Source organism: Gopherus evgoodei, chromosome 7 (assembly GCF_007399415.2).
Source record: "Gopherus evgoodei ecotype Sinaloan lineage chromosome 7, rGopEvg1_v1.p, whole genome shotgun sequence".
NCBI lineage: Eukaryota > Metazoa > Chordata > Testudines > Testudinidae > Gopherus > Gopherus evgoodei.
In genome coordinates, this window is record NC_044328.1 from 112,166,244 (window position 1) to 112,189,041 (window position 22,798).

Here is a 22,798-nt window from a genome sequence, read left to right on the forward strand (position 1 = left end):
GCAAAAAATAGTAGCTCTAATTAAATTAAATGTGTTTTCCATTGTTTTCTTTGTCTAACTTGTTTTATGCCATGCTGGAATAAACAGTGCAGTGACCTTCCTTTCAGCAGTGCTGTATTAATATTGCTCTTATCAGAGTTAGGTAATTTGTTCTGTATGGCCATGACTGTATCATGCCCTTTGTCTTGTGTGGCGCCTGTTTTACAGCATAAACTGTGGGGAAGGAGCATGACTGTTAGAAAGAGAGCAAACTTTTGCATTGTCTACATCTTTAGCACTTTTTGCTCCATACAACCTAGCTCATAGCTGCTGCTTTGTATGTGAAAATGGGATTGCTCTTCTATAATTATACAACTGAGTCCAGTGGGTAAGATGGAAATTCATGCTTTCGGATATTGCCATCCATGTGCAGACTTGCATTAATGCTTTACTGTGAATGCTTTAAAAATGAGCTGTCCCTTTAATATTTTTTTCATGCCTTGGATGATGTCATGTTTTTATTTCTCACCCCCAAGCCTGATGCAGGGATAATGCCTTTCCTCTTGAAGGGGAGGAGTTACTGAGTAATTACATGATTCATGGTTTCAGGTAGTGACTAGTGAGCTACCTTCAGACAGTTGGTTAGTTTTGCTGGACTCATACCAGAACAAGAGCTTGGCTTTTAGTAGAGCGGTTGTAGGCATGTTAACTCTTCTTTGTGGAAGCCATGCACTGGGAAAATTTATTGCGGCTCAGAAAAGCCAAGGTAGGCTAGATGAGAGACAGCACATTCTGTACTTGCGGGGTGGAGGGCAGGGAGTGCAAAATCTAAAGGGATTTTCAACTCTAAGGGTTCAGTATTTTCCACTTTATTAGGAAGCTAAATTTAACAAACACTCTTCTTAATTCGCCTTTTGCACTTTGTTGCCAATGTAGATCGTCAGTATATGTCTGCTTTGTGAATTAACTTTTATTGCTTCCTCCTGAGGATAACTTCTATCTGCTTCTGTATATTGCCATCTCTGCAAATCTATGGGGTGTGAACATTTATGGTTTAAATCGAAACGCTTGTTCAAAGATGTTAAAGGAAACCTGCCTGTAGGGGTTGAAAGTCGTGTAGTCTCTCCTCGAAAAATCATGTGTACAGACATACTGTATACACTTGGTAGGCAATTTTAAGGATACCAAGTAGAATTTTGAAAAGTTACTAAGAGATTTAAGAGCCAGTCTCATTTTCAAAAGTGATTTAGGCACTTAGGAGCAAAACAGCATCTTAAATGCGTGTCACTTTTGCAAATGGGTCTAGACTCATAAATCTCTGACACTTCCACAAATGTTAGCCTACATTAAAAGCAGCTTCCACCTCCTTGAAGAGTTGTAACAGTGCATCAATTAGTTGTTGGTTTCTTTGGATTGACAACTCTTTGTAGTTAAATTCCTTTTCATCCAAGTTGAAAAGTCTTGGACAGACTAGTGGCTGGTGCTTTACACTTAGAGATGTGTTGTGATATCCCATTACAAAGTGCATACAAAGAGTAAGAATGTTGAAAGGCACCAGATAATGGAAACCAAGACTGAGGCAAGAAAAACACTGAGAACATGGGATGTTAGTATTGGAGATTCTGTAGTGAAAATAAATTTTATCCTTTTTATTTTTCTTCAACATTAAGACATTTTTTCAAAGGGGAATATGTTGGAGTTTCTGTTTCTGGTTACTAAGCAAATTGCCATTAATGTGTGTATATAAATGCTATTGGTACTGAGAAGGAATACTTTAGAAATTACCCATTCACTTTTATTGCTATTGGTATGTTGGATAGTTACCAATAGTGCTTTCTGCACATGGCAAACAGTCTGCCCCTGCTCGGTTTTTAACTTGCTTCATTTCACTGTATGCTCAGCATTGATCCAAACCAGTCTTAGTCTTGGCAGAATAAAAAATATATAGTAATAAAATCTGAATTCAGAAAGAAAAGTGTGATGCTTCAACTCAAGGGCACTGGTCCATTCCTGTTCTGAATGGAAACAAGGCTTGGCACTTCTTCTGTCCCATAATTGTTTAAAATTTATTTACTGCAAGGCATTAAGAGTTTTAAAGATTCCAAGTAGATTATATATTTGAAACGCTGGCATTTCAGGCCATGATCTGTTCCCCCTGCAGGAGAAGGAGGCTGTACACTCACTTTAGGACTTGATTTGAGCGCTTTATCGTTACAATAATAGCACGTTTCACAGGGCTGAGAACATGAAATATACGTGTGCATATTTTCAATGACCTACCTTAGTAGTTCTTATTTCTTGTCCTCTGAATTGCAGTGTTGTCACTTGCATTTATTGCAGCAATAAAAGTTGTTGTGTCAGGAATTGCCTCAGTTCAATATAATGTATTTGAAATACGTGGTTTTTGGTCTTCCATGGTTATCCTTTCTTTACATTTCTCCCCCAGTATTGATTCATTACATCCTATAGCTCAGTCCCTACTTCTACCTCCTCCTCCCTCCTCCCCAAAACCTTCCTTAAGCAGTTGGCGTTTTGAAGGTGCCATCATTTTTAGCACAACTGATTGAGGTGGCTTTTGAGCATCATCCCTTTAGATGGCCATGAACTACATAGGACTCACAAATGCTCTTCTCCCCATATTGTAGGATGGGAATTATAGAGAAATGGAAAAATGAGGTGTGGGCAACAAGATGGAAATGACTGATTTTTAAAAATCAAAGTTAGAGTAACTTTTTGTGTACTGTAGAGTTCTCTGTGCAGTATCAGTTACTCTATATAAAGTTTTTAGTTTTGAAGATCTTGGAATGCAGTTTATGATCATTGACTGTTACTGCCCAGCAAAATGGATGGTTTTTGAATTAGGAAAACCAGTGTTTAACCTTCATATTCTTTCCCCCCTTTGTCTAGATCGAACGGTCGGAAGTAAGCAGCCTAGCACAAACCCCTAATGCAGTGGCCTCAAGCACTGATGGCAGCATCAATGCAGACTCTGTTGATGGGACCCCGGATCCACAGCGGACAAAAGTGGCCATCACTCACTTGCAGCAGAAGATACTGAAGTTGACAGAGCAGATCAAAATTGAGCAAACAGCCCGGGATGACAATGTGGCAGAATACCTGAAACTAGCCAACAATGCTGACAAGCAGCAGAGCGCCCGCATCAAGCAAGTGTTTGAAAAGAAGAACCAGAAATCGGCCCAAACCATTCTGCAGCTGCAGAAGAAGCTAGAGCACTACCATCGGAAGCTTCGTGAGGTTGAACAAAATGGAATCCCTCGGCAGCCAAAGGATGTCTTCAGGGATATGCACCAGGGCTTGAAGGATGTGGGAGCAAAGGTCACTGGCTTTAGTGAAGGAGTTGTAGACAGTGTTAAAGGTGGGCTTTCCAGCTTCTCCCAAGCCACACATTCGGCAGCAGGGGCTGTGGTCTCCAAACCCCGGGAGATTGCCTCCCTAATAAGGAACAAATTTGGGAGTGCGGACAATATTGCTAATCTAAAGGACTCTTTGGAAGAGGGTCAGGAAGATGGGAAGACTCTAGGTGGTGTTCATAACTTTCAGTCAAGCCCAAAATATGGTAGTGAGGAGGACTGTTCAAGTGCCACATCTGGTTCAGTGGGAGCTAATAGCACCACAGGGGGTCCAGTGGGAGCTTCTAGCTCCAAAACAAACACTCTGGATATGCAGAGCTCAGGGTTTGATGCAATACTACATGAGATTCAAGAGATCCGAGAGACACAGGCAAGACTGGAAGAATCCTTTGAGAACCTTAAGGCTCACTATCAGAGGGATTATTCGTTAATAATGCAGACTCTGCAAGAGGAGCGGTACAGGTAGGCATTTTATTAATTAGTCCCCATATTAAATACTAAGGAGTTACAGAGCAGTAAAAATTTAAAGCACTCAGTGGACTATAAACAGCTTAGGGCAGGCAATGTATTGTGCCTTTCCCAGGACAGTGCTAACTGAGTATACTTGTGTAGTGGAAATTTCATCATTATGTTCCCAGTACAGAAATCAGGGTTAGAAATTGAGACAGTGGGAATGTTTTTGTGTGGTGCAGATCTGCGTTTATCTTTTTAGAATATTTTGGGTGGAAATATTTATCTCCAAGAAGCCACCCTGCAGTACTTGTTAGCTTCACCAAGGAAAACATTCTTTGTGATCTTCTGTACCAGTCTAAATGTTCCGATAGTAATTCTTCCCAGCCAGCAGACGGAGACAGACTAAGAAGTCTTTTATAACATATCCCCTTATAACAGGACCCCAACTCTGGCCTTGTCCTCTTCCCTTCAGAAACTTCACGGACTCCACTGGGTGTGCTCTCAGTGAAACTTTATTTCAAACCCCCTTTACCAAGATCACCACAATCGCCCACGCTACCACCTGTTTACTATATTGGCTGGTCTTAAGCCCTCTCAGCAGAACCTGAGGGAAACAGAAGTCTCCCCATTCTGAGGCCTCTGTATGACTCAACTCAGCTAGCCCTGTTCCTCCCTCTTTCCCCCTGTACTTCCTCCTTGTATATCTTTTATCAGCCCTGGTCTCGGGGCCAGTTAAGTTCTGCCTCACCCAGCCCACCAGCCTGATCAGTTAGTTGCCGCCAGTCAGCTTCTCCTGGGGCAGTACTAAGCATCTAAATAATCAGAGAGCAGGCTCACTCCCTACAGTGTGTGTCACCTCTATGTGTGGGTCTGGCCATCTCTTGAGCTTCATTTAGTTGCAAGACCTATATACATCAGGCAGACTGCTAAAAGTCAGAAAGCAGCCCCAGAGGTGTAGGGACCCTTTCACCATACATCTGTATATAAAGCTGCTACTATAGCCTGTGTGAGGAATCAGTGGCCTATACGACCTACATGCTCCAAGCTTCCTCTCTGATATCATGGCTGAACTGAACAAGGAAGCCAGGGCCTTCTCCAGCATGTGCATATGCTGCTAGGCCCAAACATAGCAAGCATTGCAGTATCCCTCCAGAGGCACTGGAACTAGAAGTGCTGGGGGTGCTGCACTATAAAAATTGTTCCAATGCCTCTGTATCCTTCCATACAAGCAGAGGATTTTGAGTTTTGAATCTGTCTCCTTTGTTCTTATGTTATGAGACAGGGAGAACAGAAACTCTCCATCTACAATATTTATACCATTTGTTATTTTATATACTTGGTCCCTTGTCATCTCCCTTCTCAGATAAACAATCTCTCATCAGGGAGTTTTTCCATGCCTCTAATTGTTCTGTGCCACACTCTGAATCGGTCTAACTCTGCAGTATACTTTTTGAAATAGGGTGACCAGATCCACACATGAAATTATAGGCAAAACCTCATGGTTGATTTATATAACATTTTCTCTGTTCTCCATCCCACTCTTGCGCATCTTGGTGTCTTGTTTGCCTTTTGATTGCAACTGCCCATTGAGCGGAAATCTCCACAGAGCTGTGTACGCTGATGCGTAGGTCCTTTTCATGAGTTGATGCAGTTAATTTAGAAGTAGTATGAGTAGTTCAGAATTTTCCCTCTAGTGTGCCTTACTTTGCCGTTTGTCAACATTGAACTTAATCTGCCATCATGTTTTCCATTCACCTCTGAAGTTCCTCATGGTCTTCTTGGACTTGACTGTCATAATAACTCCTATAAATTCTGCCCTCTCACTGCTCTGATCCTCTTTCCTGATCAAGAAGCGAATAGCAAGGAAGAGTCTCCCCTTACAGAGCCCCTCCAAGATAAGCAGTTAACTAAAGAGGGTTTGGGGGCAAATATACTTCAGGACTAGTGCTCCCTACCTCGGTTGTACCTGTCGAACCCCTGCTGTCCCCTGAAAAAACTGTAGCTGCTCCCAGGTAAGGTAGAAAAAACCCTGCCTCCTCCAACCATTCAGACGAAGACCTGCATCTGGCTAGGAAAATGGGAGCAGTGAAGCCCAAGCCCAACCCCAACCCCAACCCTTCCTCCCATATGTCCAACAGCTCACTCAGAAGGCATGCTATTGTCACTGTATCCAAAGACCAGGGTTCTGTGCCCCCCTGCTCCATGGTGGCAAAGGAAGGTTAAATAGAATGTATTGTCAACCATTACACACGACAGTTGCATTCCCAGTGCAGAGATCATATGGAAGCAGAGGGTATCCCAGTAGTTTACATATCCCATGTTCCCCACTTTGCAGGGGGCAGAAGGGAGGTGGAGCCATTCCAACAGCAGTGTCTCCTACCCTCCAGTGCGTTAAGCTCTACAGAGTTTCAGCCAAGGAGGAGGAGGTGAAGAAAGCCAGAGGGGAAGTAGTGGGTACCATGGCTGCACTCCAAAGGCCTCAGTGGAGCAACCAGGAGGGGTGGCAGCTATTGCAGCAGCACCTCCCTCAGCCAGTGCCACTGGTACAAAGAAAAGGGTGCCGAAAGGAACCCACCCCTCTCCATCAGTTACAGGCTCCACCTACCAAAGCCAAGGAGCCTCCCCATCAGAACACTTTGGATCTTACCCCTGACACTCCAGGACTCCTCCCCAGCAGCATCTTGCTATGGCTTTGTAGGCAGGTCCCCTGCCAGCTTCTCCAGGCACCAGAGCCCAGATCTGATGGAATTTTTGGGCTGTGATTTCTAGGGTCTCTGAGAAAAACAAGAAATGAAAGGGGACCCAACTCTTCACCCCAAAAGGGAGGACAGCAGCCAGGGATTAGTGTAGATTTGCATCATGTCTTCAGCATCACGTTCTTGCTCTGTTAGAGATGCTGGTGTCCTGGAAGCCATGTGAAAGGGTTTAGGCTACTGTAATCTTGAAGTGGCAGTGAGTTTTCTGCATGTTTTGCAAACCTGGATGGCCAAAGCCAGGCCAGTGTCATTTTTCAAATTCTCTTTTCTTGTGATCAGGTTTTTGATTGATACAAGAGCCCAGCACAGGAGCTTGTTTCCAGTGCTCATTATTAGGTCCCTACCAAATTCTTGGTCCATTTTGATCAATTTCACAGTCATAGGATTTTAAAAGTCTTAAATGTCATGATTTCAGCTATTGAAATCTGAAATTTCATGATGTTGTAATTTTAGGGGTCTTGACCCAAAAGGAGCTGTTGGGGGGGGGGGGTGTGCAAAACTGATTCCCTTACTTCTGCGCTGCGGCTGGTGGCGGCACTAGCTTCAGAGCTTGGCACCTGGAGAGCGGCAGCTGCTGGCAGGATGCCCATCTCTGAAGTCAGCCCCACTGCCAGCAGCCACACACAAGTAAGGATGGCATGGTATGGTATTGCTACCCTTACTTTTGCACTGCTACCTGCAGGGCTTGGCCCTCAGTTGGCAGCTGTCACTCTCCGGCCGCCTAGCTCTGATGGCAGCAGGACAGAAGTAAGGGTGGCATGGTATGGTATCGTATTGCCACCCTTACTTCTGTGCTCCTGCTGGTGAGGCGCTGCCTTCAGAGCTGGGCGCCTGGCCAATAGCCACTGCTCTAAGGCAATGCAGAAGTAAGGATGATAATACTGCAACCCCTCCTAAAATAAGCTTGTGACCCCTCCTGCAACTCCCTCAATTTGAGTTATGCTGGTCTCCCCTGCGAAATCGCTCTAGTATAGAGTAAAAGCGCACACAGGATGAGATTTCATGGTCCGTGATGCATTTTTCATGGCCAGAATTTGATAGGGCCCTACTTTTTATCCTACAGTACCTTAGCAAAGTGACGTGACATCTGATCTGCCAATCCATAATAAAGAAAGGTTCCTCTTGTTTGTTTCAATTTAGTATTTTGTTGGACACATGAAGCACTAGCCATCCATATTTAGGTAACAATGCTGCATACAAACTACAGCACAAGCAAAATAGCAGCTTGAACTAATACAGTATAGGCAGTTGGGCTTTAATTTGTTGGCTGCTGAGCTAGTTAGTCCTTCCCTGGAGGCATTTAGCAAAGTTTACTTGTAATTGGGGGTTGAGGGGGGAGACTCTTGCCCACTAACGTTCAGTAAGCACAAGAGATTATCCAAAGCCCCACACATCTTAGGAAACCAGCTTCCAGCAATGTCCATATTCTGCCTCTTTTTAAATACTCATTCAGATGAATGCAGGGGACAATAGGGTAGTGGGGAGACTCAGAGATGAAAAGTTAATAATTGCACAGGGAAGTGTCTGATCTGCAAAGATCTGAAAGACTAAATCATGGCAAACCAGACTAGTTCATTGTAGTAATTGACTGCTGAATTTGGTATTAAAACCTACCACTTAATTGGCCTTCTAAAGCATCCGGAAGATAGAAGCTAACACTTCTTTGAGAGGAGAAAACTGAAGCAGAGAGGCTAAATGCTTTGCTCAAGACTGTAGACAAAGCCACTGTCCTAGCTCAGATTAGAACTCTGGCATGCCTGACTCCTAGTCCTGTGTTTGGACTGTTAGTCCACTCTTTTTCCTTAAAATAAATCCTCCAGGGAAGATGGAGACACAGATTGTGGTTTTAATTTATCAGGCTGGGGATTTGTATTGCTCATACCTGGCCTTAAAAGCTATGAATAGCTAACAAGTGTGTGCTATTTCTGGGGAACCTTTCAGATACTAGCACAAAGCACAGATGTTCTAAAATAATTTTTAATTTAAAAGAGAGAGAGAGAGAGAACACCTCTTGCTGAGTGTTTACATCTGTCCTGGCAATTGGAAGAATACAAGTGCCATAATCTTTTTCCATCAAACTTCTGTATCCAGCCCAGTCATCTTAAATTTCTCCCCACCCCAACTTTTTTTGCAGGTGTATGTCCTTTGTTTTACGTTGCCTTAGTTTCTATTTACCAGCCAATACTTACTCTGCAGGTTTTCCATGACCTGCCTGATTCCCTCCCCTTTTCAGCTTTTGACTATCAGTATAGTCAAGGGTGGGGTGGTATTAGGGCAGTCTCTCCAGTTCTTCCTGTGTCTCTCTTTTTATTTCCCCTGCACTGCAGGTTGCTCTAGCTGTCCCAGTGTACACATTGCCAAGGCTATGTGAAAGACTGTGCTACCTGCCCATTGGCCAGCTGATATGGCCTCAGGCAGTTTAACCACTCCTCTTAGAACTGAATCATGGAGAGAGGAAGATCCTGGTCTGGTCCTCAGCAGTTGTTCTTTTTCAGCTGTAACAAACTCCAAAATAGCCTGTTGCTTATCTCATCCTTTGAAAGGTGGCAGTTGTTTACTGAAAGAAGCGGGGACTTTCCGTTCCGTAGAGAATCTGAAATAAAGCTGCTGCTGAGTTTTTTCATGGTTCCTGTCCCATTAGGGGAACCTGTTTGCACACAGCTAAATCATGAGCTCATATAGTTGGGATGTGTCCAGCTCACTTTGGGGGGGGGGGGTGAGTGTTTAAGCCAGCGTCACTGGAAAGTACAGTTAGCAGGATCCTGCAAGAGCTAAGAGAAACCCATCAGCCAAAATGCTACATTGTGCTTTAATTTTTGTATCTGATTTTTTTGTAGTTAGAACTGGTTGGATCTCATACTAATTATATTTGTTTAAAAGACTCCTGGTCTAGCCTTTGACTTCTAGACTACTGGGCTAGATTTTCAGTTTTATGGTTGGTGAGTAAAAAGAAATGGCAGCTCTTAGAATCTGCTCAGGGGCTAGGAATGTTAAATAGCCCATTGAGGATTCGCACAGATGAGGCAGCCAGATGAGTCTGATAATGAAAATGATCACGTGGCTGTTACCACCCTCACGTGTGTGTGTGTGTGTGTGTATGTATATCTGTGTATATATACATGTATATATTATACATATATATATACACACACACTCACACATATATATATTAGCCCCTCTTTACAGATGACTTTACAAGGGACGAAATGGGACATTTACTTTGTAATACCATCTAATCTAAACTTCTCTATCTTTTCTCAAATAAATTTTGGCTCCCAGTCCTGCGTTTTTGTCATAAGACCAACTTTTCATCTTTTCCAGTGTGATAGACCAAAAAAACCCCAGCTCTTAAACTCATATATGTTACAAACAAAACAGGAAATGAAAATCAAATAAACAGAGTAAGGTTAGTCCCAGTAAGTATATTGAAAATCTGTGTATTGGATAATTGTTGAATTGAAGTAAGGGAACAAATCAATCTGCAAAAGCTGTGGCTGGCTCCGTACTGTAAGTGGGGAAAGCACTGTTAAGGTAGCAAGCAGGAGTCGCATGAAGTTAATTTTGGTTTCAGAATAAGCCAGTAGCCCTGCATTGCAGGGTCCAGGAAGCACGATGTCACCTTCTTTGCTAATCGTGTTAGCCCAAATCCTGAGGTTTACAGATTTGCAGGGTTTCCTTATGTTTCCGTAAAGACACAATCACTGTATTTTTCGTAAAAGTTCAAGTCCCTTGTTTAACCAACCTTTTGGAAAAGCTTGACATTTAAAGTATTAACATGCAGAATACTTTTCCTCCTAATTTACGCTGCACTTAGGGGGTTGTGTTGATTTTGTTTTGGTGGAGGAGGGGGTGTTAATTTTGATCCTGAGTGCTTGGCTGGTGGCAGACTATTTTTTAATTCAGTATTTTGGGGAAAGGGAAGTGGGGTGGGAGCAAGCAGCTACATTATAAATAACTGGCCAAATTTTTCACCAGTCCATCTCTACATTGCAACTCACATTGTTTGATTCCCCGGTGCTGACAAGGTACTCTTGTTTTTCTTTTTTTTTTTCCAATGATGTATCTTAACAAAGATGCCTGGGAGCTCTTTTCAGAATGAGCAGCATCAGTCAGTGATGTGCTTTTGCATCCCAACTGGCTGACCATGTATGATTGTCATTGTTTGAGACTCTCCCGTGCCAAAGCTGTCTGTGGGCTTGTCTACATCACAAAGTTGCAGCGCTGGTGAGGGGGTTACAGCGCTGCAACTTAGGAGGTGTACACATCTGCAGGGCATCACCAGCGCTGCAACTCCCTGTTTGCAGCGCTGGCCGTACTCCCGTTTTGTCTCGGGTGTAGAGGATCCAGCGCTGGTAATCAAGTGTAGACACTTACCAGCGCTTTTCTTGACCTCCGTGGAATAAGCAGGTATCCCAGCATACCTGAGGATACCTCTCTGGTAATCAAGCAGGTCTCCTTCCCCGCGGTTTGCTCCGGTGTTCTCCGAATCCCCCCCCAAGCGGGTCTCCTTCCCCGCGGTTTGCAGGGGGGTTCGGGGAACGCGAGAGCAAACCGCGGGGAAGCAGGTCTCCTTCCCCGCGGTTTGCTCTCGTGTTCCCCGAACCCCCCTGCAAGCAGGTCTCCTTCCCCGCGGTTTGCTCTCGCGTTCCCCGAACCCCCTCCCCGCAAGCAGGTCTCCTTCCCCGCGGTGTGCTCTCGCGTTCCCCGAACCCCCGTGCAAGCAGGTCTCCTTCCCCGTGGTTTGCAGGGGGGTTCAGGGAACGCGATAGCAAACTGCGGGGAAGGAGACCTGCTTGCATGGGGGTTTGGGGAACGCGAGAGCAAACCGCAGGGAAGGAGACCTGCTTGCACGGGGGTTCGGGGAACACTGGAGCAACCCAGGGAAGGAGACCTGCTTCCCCGCGGTTTGCTCTCGCGTTCCCCGAACCCCCCTTGAAGCCGCCCAACAGCGCTGCAGTGTGGCCACATCTAACACCACTCGCAGCGCTGGTTGCTGTAAGTGTGGCCACTCTGCAGCGCTGGCCCTATACAGCTGTACTAATACAGCTGTAACAACCAGCGCTGCAAAATTGTAGATGTAGACATACCCTGTGTTTCAACTACAACTATCTTAAAAAGTCAGATCTTTAAGTAAAGCCCCACTATTTGAGGTAACAAGCATCAAGCATCTTCTGAGTTTTTTGTTCTTTTCATTGCAAAACATTAATGCTGAAGGTAGCTCAGGTCCATAGAGTCTGAAGCCCATGAGTCAGCCACTATTTGTTAGTGAACCATCAAATATTAACTCTAAAAGGCGAGTAGAAGAGTTCTGTTGCATTGTGAATGTTCTCACAATAGCTACCACTCATGCAGTTGAACCAGTGGTAGTAATGGAGGGAAATTTTAGAGGCGAGGGGGAAAGGGCCAGCCTAAATAGTGCCTATGACTTAGGATTTCTGGGTCCTTGTTATCTCTGTTTTTCAGTTTACTCTTCAGAAAATATGTGAATATTTTAACTAAATTCACAGAGGGTATTGAAAGCTAATTGCTCGTAAAGCACTTTGAAATCTTCAGATGAAAGGGCTATATATAAATGCAAAATACTTCACATTTGAAAGGTTACAATTGCATTGAGGGGTTAGTGCTGCACAATTACTGCATGTTTTGCTAATAGAAGAGACTTTCCACCCTTGGAATAACTCACATTTTAAACCTTGGCCCCCCTCAAATGGGAACCACATGCAATCCGCTTGCCACTGGAAATCTAAAAAATTAGCCTCCAGGCTAATGATTTACATGCTCTTCTCATAAATAATAGAACATGGTAATTTTGCCAATCAGACAGAATCACTCTCAGAAGCTAATGGGAAAAAATCCATCCATGTGACCTTACATGTAGTGATGTAATGCCAAACAAGACCATCACATTCTCTGACTTAGACATCAGTCTTATTAATTACTCACATTGCTTCACTAAGTATAACCTTGGGGGCGGGGGGCCTGTGTTAGTGTTATATGAAGGGTGATTGGTGATTTAAACACAAGACTCAGAATAGGGAATCTGTCCTTAACTTCCTTTGTAACGTCATTTAGCCTCTCTGTGCCTGTTTCTCCCTGTTGAAAATAGGGTTGTTTGCCTACCTCATGGGCAAGATTTACCTATCTCACAGTGAGGAGGCATAGTTTATTGTCCAAAATCACTCTGAGATCCTCAGAGTGAAGGGGCAAGGAAAACGTAAATAATTTAATATCAGCCATGCTGGTTTTCAAGGAAGATCTCCACGATTCATCTCTTGATTCTTGTTGATGTAATTTTACCATTGTGTTCTCACTAAAATAACTCCCCTACGTTTCTCACTTCTAGATGTGAACGACTAGAAGAGCAGCTAAATGACCTGACAGAGCTCCACCAGAATGAGATCCTTAATCTAAAGCAGGAGTTGGCCAGCATGGAAGAGAAAATAGCTTATCAGTCCTATGAGCGAGCTCGAGACATCCAGGTTGGTGAGAGGCTGGGTTTAGCAAGTTCCTGCTCCCACTTCAAAGCATGCAAGCACACAGTAGCAATGGCTATTTCCCTAGTTTTCCAAAATGTTCTTAGTTCCATATGTGTGTGTTTTACTAGCAATATAACAAAGACTAATGGGAGAGTTGTGCACCTTGAGCTTTCAAGAGCACCTTAATCTATCTTTAGCTCTCATAATTCTCTCTCTAACAGCCTTGATGCAGGGGAAGCCATTGTGTATTTGCCAACTATATATGCATGACTGTTCACGTATCCATGTTCAGAAGAACCTGCCACCTGTCCCATCATGGGATTTTTAGGTTAAGGCCCAGTGGGAACATGCCCCCCAACTTTGGTGGTGCCCATAATACAAGTATTTGCACATATTGGAAACAGTGGGCAGAGCCATGAGCAGGAAGTTTTTATGGTAGTGTTCCCAGTAGACGGCTCCAGAGTGTATCACTACTTTTAGAGCAATCAGCACAGATATTGAAGGGAAAACAGTAGCTGGCTTTATGCATCCATTGTGTTCAGTCAGGAAAAAAATCCATTCTGTTTTTCATGCCCAAATAAGGAGGTGTTTGCAAGAGAAGTTTCCTTCAGTATGTGATAGTATCTAGAGTCCAGTAGCCTGTGGAAACGGGGGTTTTACAGAGTTGGAGGAGCATCTGCAGGCTAAAGTCAAGTGATCTGGGAAAGTACCTGGGCTTTAGCTAAGGCTTATAAAGACCCATTTATAAACAAGCTCTAAGCGGTTTTAAATTCACATTGTTGGTTTAAACAGGCTCCTCAGATTTGGGGAGAAGACTTGGAATATTTTTAGTGGGAGGAGAATTTTAGATCAAAGCCTGCCCTTTGCACAGTTGAATCTTACAAGCTGGTTCCACCAGACAGAGGCAGTGATTTTCTTTGGGCTACATTTGTTGACCCAACTGCAGGATTGGTTGAATCAGTTTTGCCTATTGCTTTCAAACTATGTAACCTCTGGGAGGCCCTCGATAAATTGACTTCCACAGCATAATCAGCGTTTTACGCAATAGCGGAGAAATGTAACAAATAACAATGACTTTCTAGAGTAAAGCTAAAATAAATGTCTGGAGACCGTGGTACCATGGCCTTTACCCTATCAAATATCAAGATTTCACTTTTAAATGTGCTGCAGGGACCCAGCTGTACATCTCTCTCTCAAATTTACCCAGGCAGGAGAAAAGAGTAGGACAGGAAGCTTAAAATGAGGTGGGATTCATCAGTAGCCTTTTCCTTAACCTCAGTTTCATGACTCAGCATTTCTGATGTAAATTTTCCATGTTGATGAGGCACTTTGGAAACATGACTTAATCCTCAGCACTACTGAGAGAGAGGTAAATATTAGTCCTATTAGAACAGAGACTATAATTCAGGAAATCCTGGCTCTCAGTCTTGTGATCCATCCACCAGACAATGCTGCATTCTTCAGCACACCAGCTTTAGGTAGGATGGTGACATGACACAGCTGGGAGAGAGAGTTCATTTGGCTAAATGGGAGATCAATGTACAACTTCCGTAATAGGGTATTGAAATCACATTTTAAAAATAATGAAGTGGTAGATAGAACCTGTTTCTCCCTGGACTCTGGCCTAATGGTTGCTCTGTATTCTGCAGCACAGTGTAGGGTACCTGAGTTCAAATTTATCATAGTGGAAATAATACTGCTCAAAAGTGGCTCCCAAAGCCAATTAGGGATCATCTCTGAGGGCTGCTCAGTTCAAATGAGAGGTTCCTCAGGGTTGTGAGAATGATGGTCAACCGGGGAAAAGGAGGTAGAAAAGGAGCCGCTCAGCCCACTGCCAATCTGGGGTCCCAGTCGCCAGCCCTGTACAGCCCGCTGCCGGTCTGGGGTTCTGGCTGCAAGCCCCGCTCAGCCGGCTGCCGGCCTAGGTGAACAGAACCCCAGACCAGCAGCGGGTGAGCAGGCTGGCGGCGTAAGGTCAACATTTTAATTTAATTTTAAATGAAGCTTCTTAAACATTTTGAAAACCTTGTTTATTTTACAATACAACAATAGTTTAGTTATAGAATATATAGACTTATAGAGAGATGCTTCTAAAAAAACATTAAAATGTATTACCGGCACACACAACCTTAAATTAGAGTGAATAAATGAAGACTCGGCACACCACTTCTGAAAAGTTGCCGACCCCTGAGCTAGATTAACAACCCTGGACATTGAAGACCTCTTGCTCCAAAACAGGCAAAGTAATGCAAGAGTCCCTTACGTGAAGGGATTACCTCTAAGAACAAGAAGGGATAATTCAGTTTCCGTGGCCCATTCAGTCCTACGTATCTCTGAGATTGCCAAGCAAGATAACACAATGAGTGCCACATGCTCATTTTGCATGGGATGCTGTCAGTTGGTAACTACTGACCCAAATGGCATTAGAACAGAGGAATAAAAGGTTGAAAAGCTCCCATCTCTGATCCCTCCAGGTAGAATCTGGTTTTGTTTCTAAAATGTCTGATAGCACTGAAGAGATGAAAAATACTTTTGGCCTCTGTTACAGCCCTGGCTGAATTTCCCCTGGTGAGCAGTCACCAGGCTGGGGTATTAGACCCAACCCACACGGGTGCTCTGGTTCATAGTTTAGTTCATTGGGAACTAGGTGGCGGTTACAGGAAAAACCAGATGGGCTTTGCAAAGTAGCTTGTTAAACACCCACACACTTCACTGTTAGGAGGTACACGTGATTTACAGATCTATGGAAGAGTAACAAACACCTGAGCACAAGACCCTCCATCCAGTGTCCTTGCCATTCCTGAATATCATTTGGATTTTGATCAGTGTCCTGCAGGAGTCCAGATCTCTCCCAGCCAACCTTACTCATTCTGGCAGAGAGAGTCTCTTTCTGAAACCAGTTTCTAACACCTCGTGCTCCTTCTGGTGAGTTTTTCCATTCTCCCACCCTCTGTGGGATTGCTTACAGAGGTTCATTAACAGAACCTCCATCATCCTAATATGGGAAGATTATTCAGTCGTTGATGGTCTTCTCATTTAGGGTTAGACAGCTACGTGTCAGGCTCCTCCAACACAAGAGGGATGATGCAGTCTAATGAAACTGTTCCAGTGTACAGTGAAACACAAGTTAACACTCAAAAGGGAGCTGAAATAAAACATGATGGGTTTTTTCCACAAATCAGTTTGGAGAAACAGATATAACCCCCAGCCTGTCACACACCTGAAAACCGCAGTAAATCAAGAATTTAAAGTCAGTGGAGCAGTCAGTAGAGACACGCTTGTAAATGAGGTCAGAAATAGGTATTTTCCTGCAAACTGCAGTTCCTACTTAATAAGGGACTCATATAAATCACGAGAAATGGCACGGGGTTCCTCTGCTCCTGCTGCAGGATATGAAATCAACTTGAGTGACTCATATCCTGAAGCAGGTGAGCAGGACCCAAAGAATGTCGCCACATTACAGTAGGCACCAATTAGTCTTTAAGTACCACTGTGATTCACCATGCAAACACTGAAAACATAACCGTTCCATTCTTCCCAACAGGAGGCTCTGGAGGCCTGTCAGACCAGGATCTCCAAGATGGAGCTTCAGCAGCAACAGCAACAAGTGGTGCAGCTAGAGGGCCTGGAAAATGCCACTGCCAGAAACCTGCTGGGTAAATTCATCAACATCCTTCTGGCCGTCATGGCTGTTCTCCTAGTCTTCGTCTCTACCGTGGCCAACTGTGTTGTCCCCCTCATGAAAACTCGCAACAGGACGTTCAGCACTTTATTTGTGGTGGTTTTCATTGCCTTTATGTGGAAGCACTGGGACGCCATCGCTGGCTACTTGGAACGATTCTTGTCGCCCCCCAGATGATGGCACAAGGATTCAGCTGCATCGTCCCACTGACCCACTCACCCTGGCGCTCACGGGCAAGTGAGCGCAGCAAAGATTAGTCAGCAACTCTTCCGCTGAAATTTTAAAGTGTCCGAGTGAATTTGTTTACATTTAGAATAACATTTTTCTCTGCGAGATGCATTGCAATAGTATTTTTTAGATTTTATTCAAGAACTCTTTTTGGCAAGAATCCTGGATAATTTTTATGTAGCATGGTTCTCTTTGGATGCAAATCTTAAGATTCTTTAAGTGTACAAAAGAATAAAATAAAAATTTGGAGCACACCAATGGGCAATTTAAATTATGGCTTGAACTACAGTACTAAACCTGTTAGGAAGAGAACGTGGTTAGCTTAAAAATAGCAAAGATTAAGCTAGTGTGCACAGCCTTGTGCGATGGTACCACAGCGAATCTGTAACGCTAATGTTTACTGTGAAGCCTGCTCACATTCCATGTCCGAATGTATGGATTCAGGGTGGCTTGTTTTTTCCTTAATGAGAGAAAAAACAGCGCACGGCTCTCCCCCAACTCAGCTTCTGGGTCGGCCATTTGTGCTGACCTGACATACAATAATTTTCTAGAAGGTCTGTTAAGTCTTGCTAAGCATACAAAGTGGAAGCATCATGCTGTACACACAGTAACTGCACAGTCATACTACAGTATTTTGAAGTAGTCCTTTAAATACTTATCTTTAAGCAAAAGCCCTTGGTCGCACTTTTAAGGTTTTTTTTTATATATGTATATTCACAGATTTAAAAAAAATCCGAACAGCATACTTGAAGAGTGTAATACTCAAACTCTCAGTGCTTCCTTATTGTTTCTATAATAGGATTTTTTTTATTATTATTATTATTATTATTATTATTGGGGGTTTTTTGGAAGGGGATGGGAGGGTCATTATTTTCCTCTTTAATAAAGAAGTGATGTTTTTTAAATGAAGAATTGCGTGAATAATTAAGTGTGAGCAATCGTGTCCTGAAACAGTTTTGAGGAGGGCGGAAAGTAGTTTCTATTGACACCAGTCTGAGGAAGGCAGGTCTATTCCCGTGCCATTTAACTGTCCTCCTAGGCTTGCAGATGCAGCATCATGAATAACTTCCTCCTCCTCCACACATTTTTGTCATGCAGTTTTTTTCCTGTCCTTTTTGTCGGTGTGAGGGAGGCATGGGGTGTTAGATTTCTCATTCCTAAATCTGTCTACCTGGCCTCAGAATGTTTTCCTTAGAACAAGGAATTTCTCCTCATCCCTTTTTTGGAGAAAGAGATTCTTAAAGAGAGAATAACTATTAAAGGGATAGTTCGTTCAAACGACTGATCCTCTCATAAATATCCCCGATAATTTATTTTTAAATGCACCTCTGATAACTGAAACCAAAGTTGTCATCCCATCAGACTGTGGTAAGATCATTGTCTTTATGTTTAAAACTTCTTTGTATGCTGTGTATCCATGTAGCCTGCCACATAGAGCCCCCTTTCCTGCAGCCGGGAAGGCAGGGACGTAATACAGTTCCGTTGTCAAAGCACTAGAGGAAATGTCAGTTACAAGTATGACTTAAGTCGCAGCAACATCTTTTCCCAGTAATCTGTTGTTACTGGCAAGTTTTCATATTGAAGGAATTTAAAAAAAAAAAAAAAATCTGGCTCAGTATCTGTTTCCACTGGAGAAAAAGTAAAGTTTTTAGTTCCATTGAAAGTCTTTGTAGCACAAATAAGACTCGTGGATTCTCTTTCACATGATTTGCAGTATTTAATCAGACTTGTTCTCCTTCTCCCTTGGCCTAAATGCTATGTAGGAACCAAATTATGCCCAAGTGACTTAAAATGATATGTAATAGCAAGTATAGGAATTCATGCTATTGTGTCTACCCCCAGCCCCAGGAAATTCTCCAGATCTAGGTTAGCACCTCTCTCTCTGCTGAGAAGGTCTTAATACTCTGATCACTGCCAGCCAGGAGAGGAAAGTTCTCTGCCCAACCATCCTTGTTCCTCCTTCAGAGATTCAGCATGTCCCCTTCATAGCCACACTTCTGTCTTTAAACTCAGGTACCCTGTGACAATTCCAGCACACCTCACTTTGTCACTGTGCACTAATCCACTGCTGTCTTTGTTAAGAACAAGTTGCCAGTTGCAACTGACTCAAGCCAAAAATAAACATTTCTATTTCCACAAAAGTTTCAGATAGAGAACCTGTATGTATAAACAATTCCCTTAACAGATGACAGTTGCCAGCCATGGCAAAACTCAGTGGGGTTTAATGCCCTTGTGTAATTAAATTAGATCTATAATTTTCATCCACCTATATAAAAATACTCTGTTCCTGTTAGGTTTCCTCAGAAACAAAGGTAGGGAGATCAGAGTAATAAACCCTTGACACATGATCTGAGAGCTTTGTTGCCTCAATATTTCTGAAGCCCAATCTTTGCACCTCTTTATAGTTTAGGTCACAGTGTAAAAGTTTACAGTTGGTTTAGTGCATGAACAAACTTGGGAATGAATTAAAAGCCAACCGATTTTTTACACTCATTCTTCCCACATCATGGTAATGTCTGAAGGAAATATTTGCCTGTTTTCTGCGAGGTACCCTACCTTCAGTTACAGTCTTTGGATGTTGTTGTGTTTAATCTTCTTTAGTAAAGAAGTAATTTGCCGGAAGTAATGGACTTAATAGAAACATTCACCCCAAAACTGTTTTGTGAAGGCCATTTACTTGGTCCTGGACAATGTTGTCTGTGTCTCTCTCTCCAAAAGTTTTCCATTCCAAAAAGTAGTCTGCAGTTAATGCCATATATGATGCTGCATCCATTTTTTTTTTTAATATTCTAACAGGACTAGTGTGGGGTTTTTTGCCTTTCATTAGCAGAAAGTTTGGTTTATTTCCTCCCCCTTCAATCTGAAGTCCTGTGATGACTTCTAATAGTTGAACAATGATTATATTGTTGGAAATGTGATTCTAGCTTTAAAGCTCCTTTCCTTGCTGTGGGTTATGTTCATTCTCTTAAGGTGAAGCATTCCTGGGTGACTTGTGGGAGACAGTATCTGCCATGGGTGTGTGTGCATGTGAACCTTTTATTATCCTTCCCTATGTATGTAAAGTTGTGTGACCATCTCTTTGAGTTGCAAAACATTTCATGTTGGGAGTTGAAACAATTCTGAAATTGCTTAGATATGTTTAGCACATATCACGGGGGCATATAAGGAAGGAGAGAATATAATGAACTGCATTAGTTCAAAAAGAAGTGACTGTTAAATGATATTCCAGGGGTCAAATGAAGTTCACCTGCTCCCCCATCTCCTGTCTCATTGTGTTTAAAAAAAATTAAAAAATGCCATTTTTAGACAGGTTTACAAAATTCTCCTTCCCTTGAGCTTCATTAATTTAATTATGCTGAGCATGTTCACAGCAATTACTTTATTGGTTTATTCCAATCTAGTGAGTACTTAAGATCTGATCAGATTAAATGGTGAGTTCTGTACATTGTTGCACTGGGCCAGAAGAGAGACAGTCTTTCAACTTTGAAAAATATGCATTTTTAAAATATTAAACAAAAAGCAGCATTATAACAGACGAAGCCAAGCTATGAAGGGATCTGTGTTGAGATTGGATGGCTTGGCCAGTTTTAAGTGATTCTGAATGTGGCTAGAGTTAAAAACCCTACGTGTGTCTGTGTTGTGTGTGCCAGGTGGTATCGTAGTAGGCAATTGACTTAGCTGTAAGTGTGTTTTTTAAGTGTAAGAAAAAAAAAAATAAAGAAAAACAAAGACTCACTTGCACGGTCTGAAAAGTACAGAAATGACACTTGTGAACGTTAACACTGTAGTTTATAGGTCTTAAGCTGCTAATTGTTGAGAGAGATTTACATATGTCTTGTCTGATCGTCACAGATTCATCTGTGACACTTACTGTATATAAAAAAATTTAAATAAAGACCTCAGCTATTAACTGTGTGTGGTTTGGTTTTTTCCAAAGGTAGTGTGGGTGACTGAAGACAGGGAAATGGTGAGAGGGCCTATTGTAGTGCACTGAAACATTTCATAACCACACAGAATTCAAGTCAAGTTCTCTAGCAGTCCCCTAACGACACCACCCTGAGACATACTGGACTGTCACACAGGAAGAACCACCACCAATGTGTGTGGAGTCTTGGCCATTTCCCTCTGTCTAGCCATCTAAAGTATTTATCTGGCCCCCATTAGGATGCCCACAATCTTTACTATATTTATCCTCACAACACCCTTGTGAAGTAGGGAGGTACTATTATTATCCCCATTTTACAGCTGGGGAACTGGAGCAGAGAGGGTACGTCCACACTGCAGCTCAGAGTGTGCCCCCTAGCCTGGATGGACAGACTTGCGCTAGTGGGGATCATGCTAAAAATAGTTGTATCAATGATGTAGCTTGGGCTCTAAAGCCCATCCGACTCCGTAGGCTTGAGCGTCTGAGCTGCAACACTTGCACCGCTATTTAGTGCGCTAGCATGAGTCTGACTGCCAGGGCTGGGCAGCTCTCTCCCAGCTGCAATGTACACATACCCAGAGAGGCTAAGTTACTTCCCCTAAGTGTTACAGCCTATGGCAGAGCAAGGAATTGAACCCCGTCTCATAAGTCCCAAGCTAGCACTAATCACTCAACGTTCCTCTGAGTCTCTGGAACTCAGCGCCCGGAATCCCTTTGGGTACTTGCACACGTGGGAATGGACATGTGCACGAAGTTTGGCGTTACTGGAGGGGAGATTTGTACCCTTCTTGACTGTCAGCAGGCTGAGCAGTTTAAAAAAAAAAAAAAAAAGGCCTAGAGCAACTGTCTGCAAATCTAGGCACTAACATTAAATAGGGGGAATAGACTGACAGTTTACTGGGATTCTTCGAGAAACAGACACATGGCTCAGAATGAGTTAGAGGTTAGAAAGCAAAGGCGGCTGTTTGCCAGATGTTAACTCCCCACACACCTTCATGGGCCCATACTGTTAATTCAATCATCGTACTAGAGATTAAATATTCATTCCTTTTCTTCTGCTAGCGCCTTGGGCCGGCTGTAAAATGGGCATAATGCCTTACAGGGTTGGTGTGAGGCTCAATGTTCCTATATTACTCTGGAAGGTGCTACTTAAGAGCACAGTAGTCTTAGTGCTATTAGGTCAAGAGCAGTAAACAAGGGAGGGACTGGATGGCTCAGGGTGTTGCTGTGGCCCTTCAGGTCAATGGTTTTAAATCCAGCCTAGATGGCGAATTAGGAGTCATTATCGTCTGGATGATCTAGAACAGGGGCGGGCAAACTTTTTGGCCTGAGGGCCACATAGGGCTTTGTAAATTGTATGGAGGGCTGGTTAGAGGAGGGGGTCATGGCCCGGCCCCCACCTCCTATCTTCCTCTAATGGGACTCCTGCTCCATCCACCCCTCTGTTCCCTGATGGCCCCTCCAGGACTTCTGCCCCATGCACACACACCTGCTCCCTCTCCCCTGACTGCCCCTGGACCCCCGCTGCCCTACCCACCCTCTCTGCTCATTCCTGATGGCCCCCTCAGGACCCCTGCCCCATCCAACCACCCCTTCTCCCTGTACCCTGACTGCCTCCTGCCCCAGCTGCCCCCTGCTGCCCCATCCAACCCCCCCTCCTTCCTGACTGCCCCCTGGGACCCCTGCCCCCTGTTCCTCCCCTGACCATCCCCCAAACTTCCCTGTCCTCTATCCAACTCCCTGCCCCCTTACCGTGCTGCCTGGAGCACTGATGGCTGGTGGTGCTTTGTGGCAGTGTAGGTGTGGCCCAGCACCAGCCAGGTGATGCACCCACACAGCACAGAGCTCCGGGTCAGGTTGGTCTCTGCAGTGGCCACCCCAGGAGCTCACAGCCCCGCCACCCAGAGCATTGCGCCAGCGGCGGAGTG

The 22,798-nt window shown here is 43.7% G+C and overlaps 1 protein-coding gene across 7 annotated transcripts in view; it reads left to right on the forward strand.

The window, feature by feature from the left end:
• Window positions 1-20,855, forward strand: part of TMCC1 (transmembrane and coiled-coil domain family 1) — a 202,867-nt gene extending 182,012 nt beyond the window's left edge. For all 7 annotated transcript variants that reach the window (XM_030568961.1, XM_030568960.1, XM_030568957.1 and 4 more), the window contains 3 exons: window positions 2,887-3,812; window positions 12,903-13,038; window positions 16,580-20,855. In XM_030568961.1, the coding sequence (XP_030424821.1) occupies window positions 2,887-3,812; window positions 12,903-13,038; window positions 16,580-16,894 (1,377 nt within the window). In that variant the 3' untranslated portion in view covers window positions 16,895-20,855. The remainder of the gene's footprint in view (window positions 1-2,886; window positions 3,813-12,902; window positions 13,039-16,579) is intronic.
• The last annotated feature ends 1,943 nt before the right edge of the window (window positions 20,856-22,798 follow it).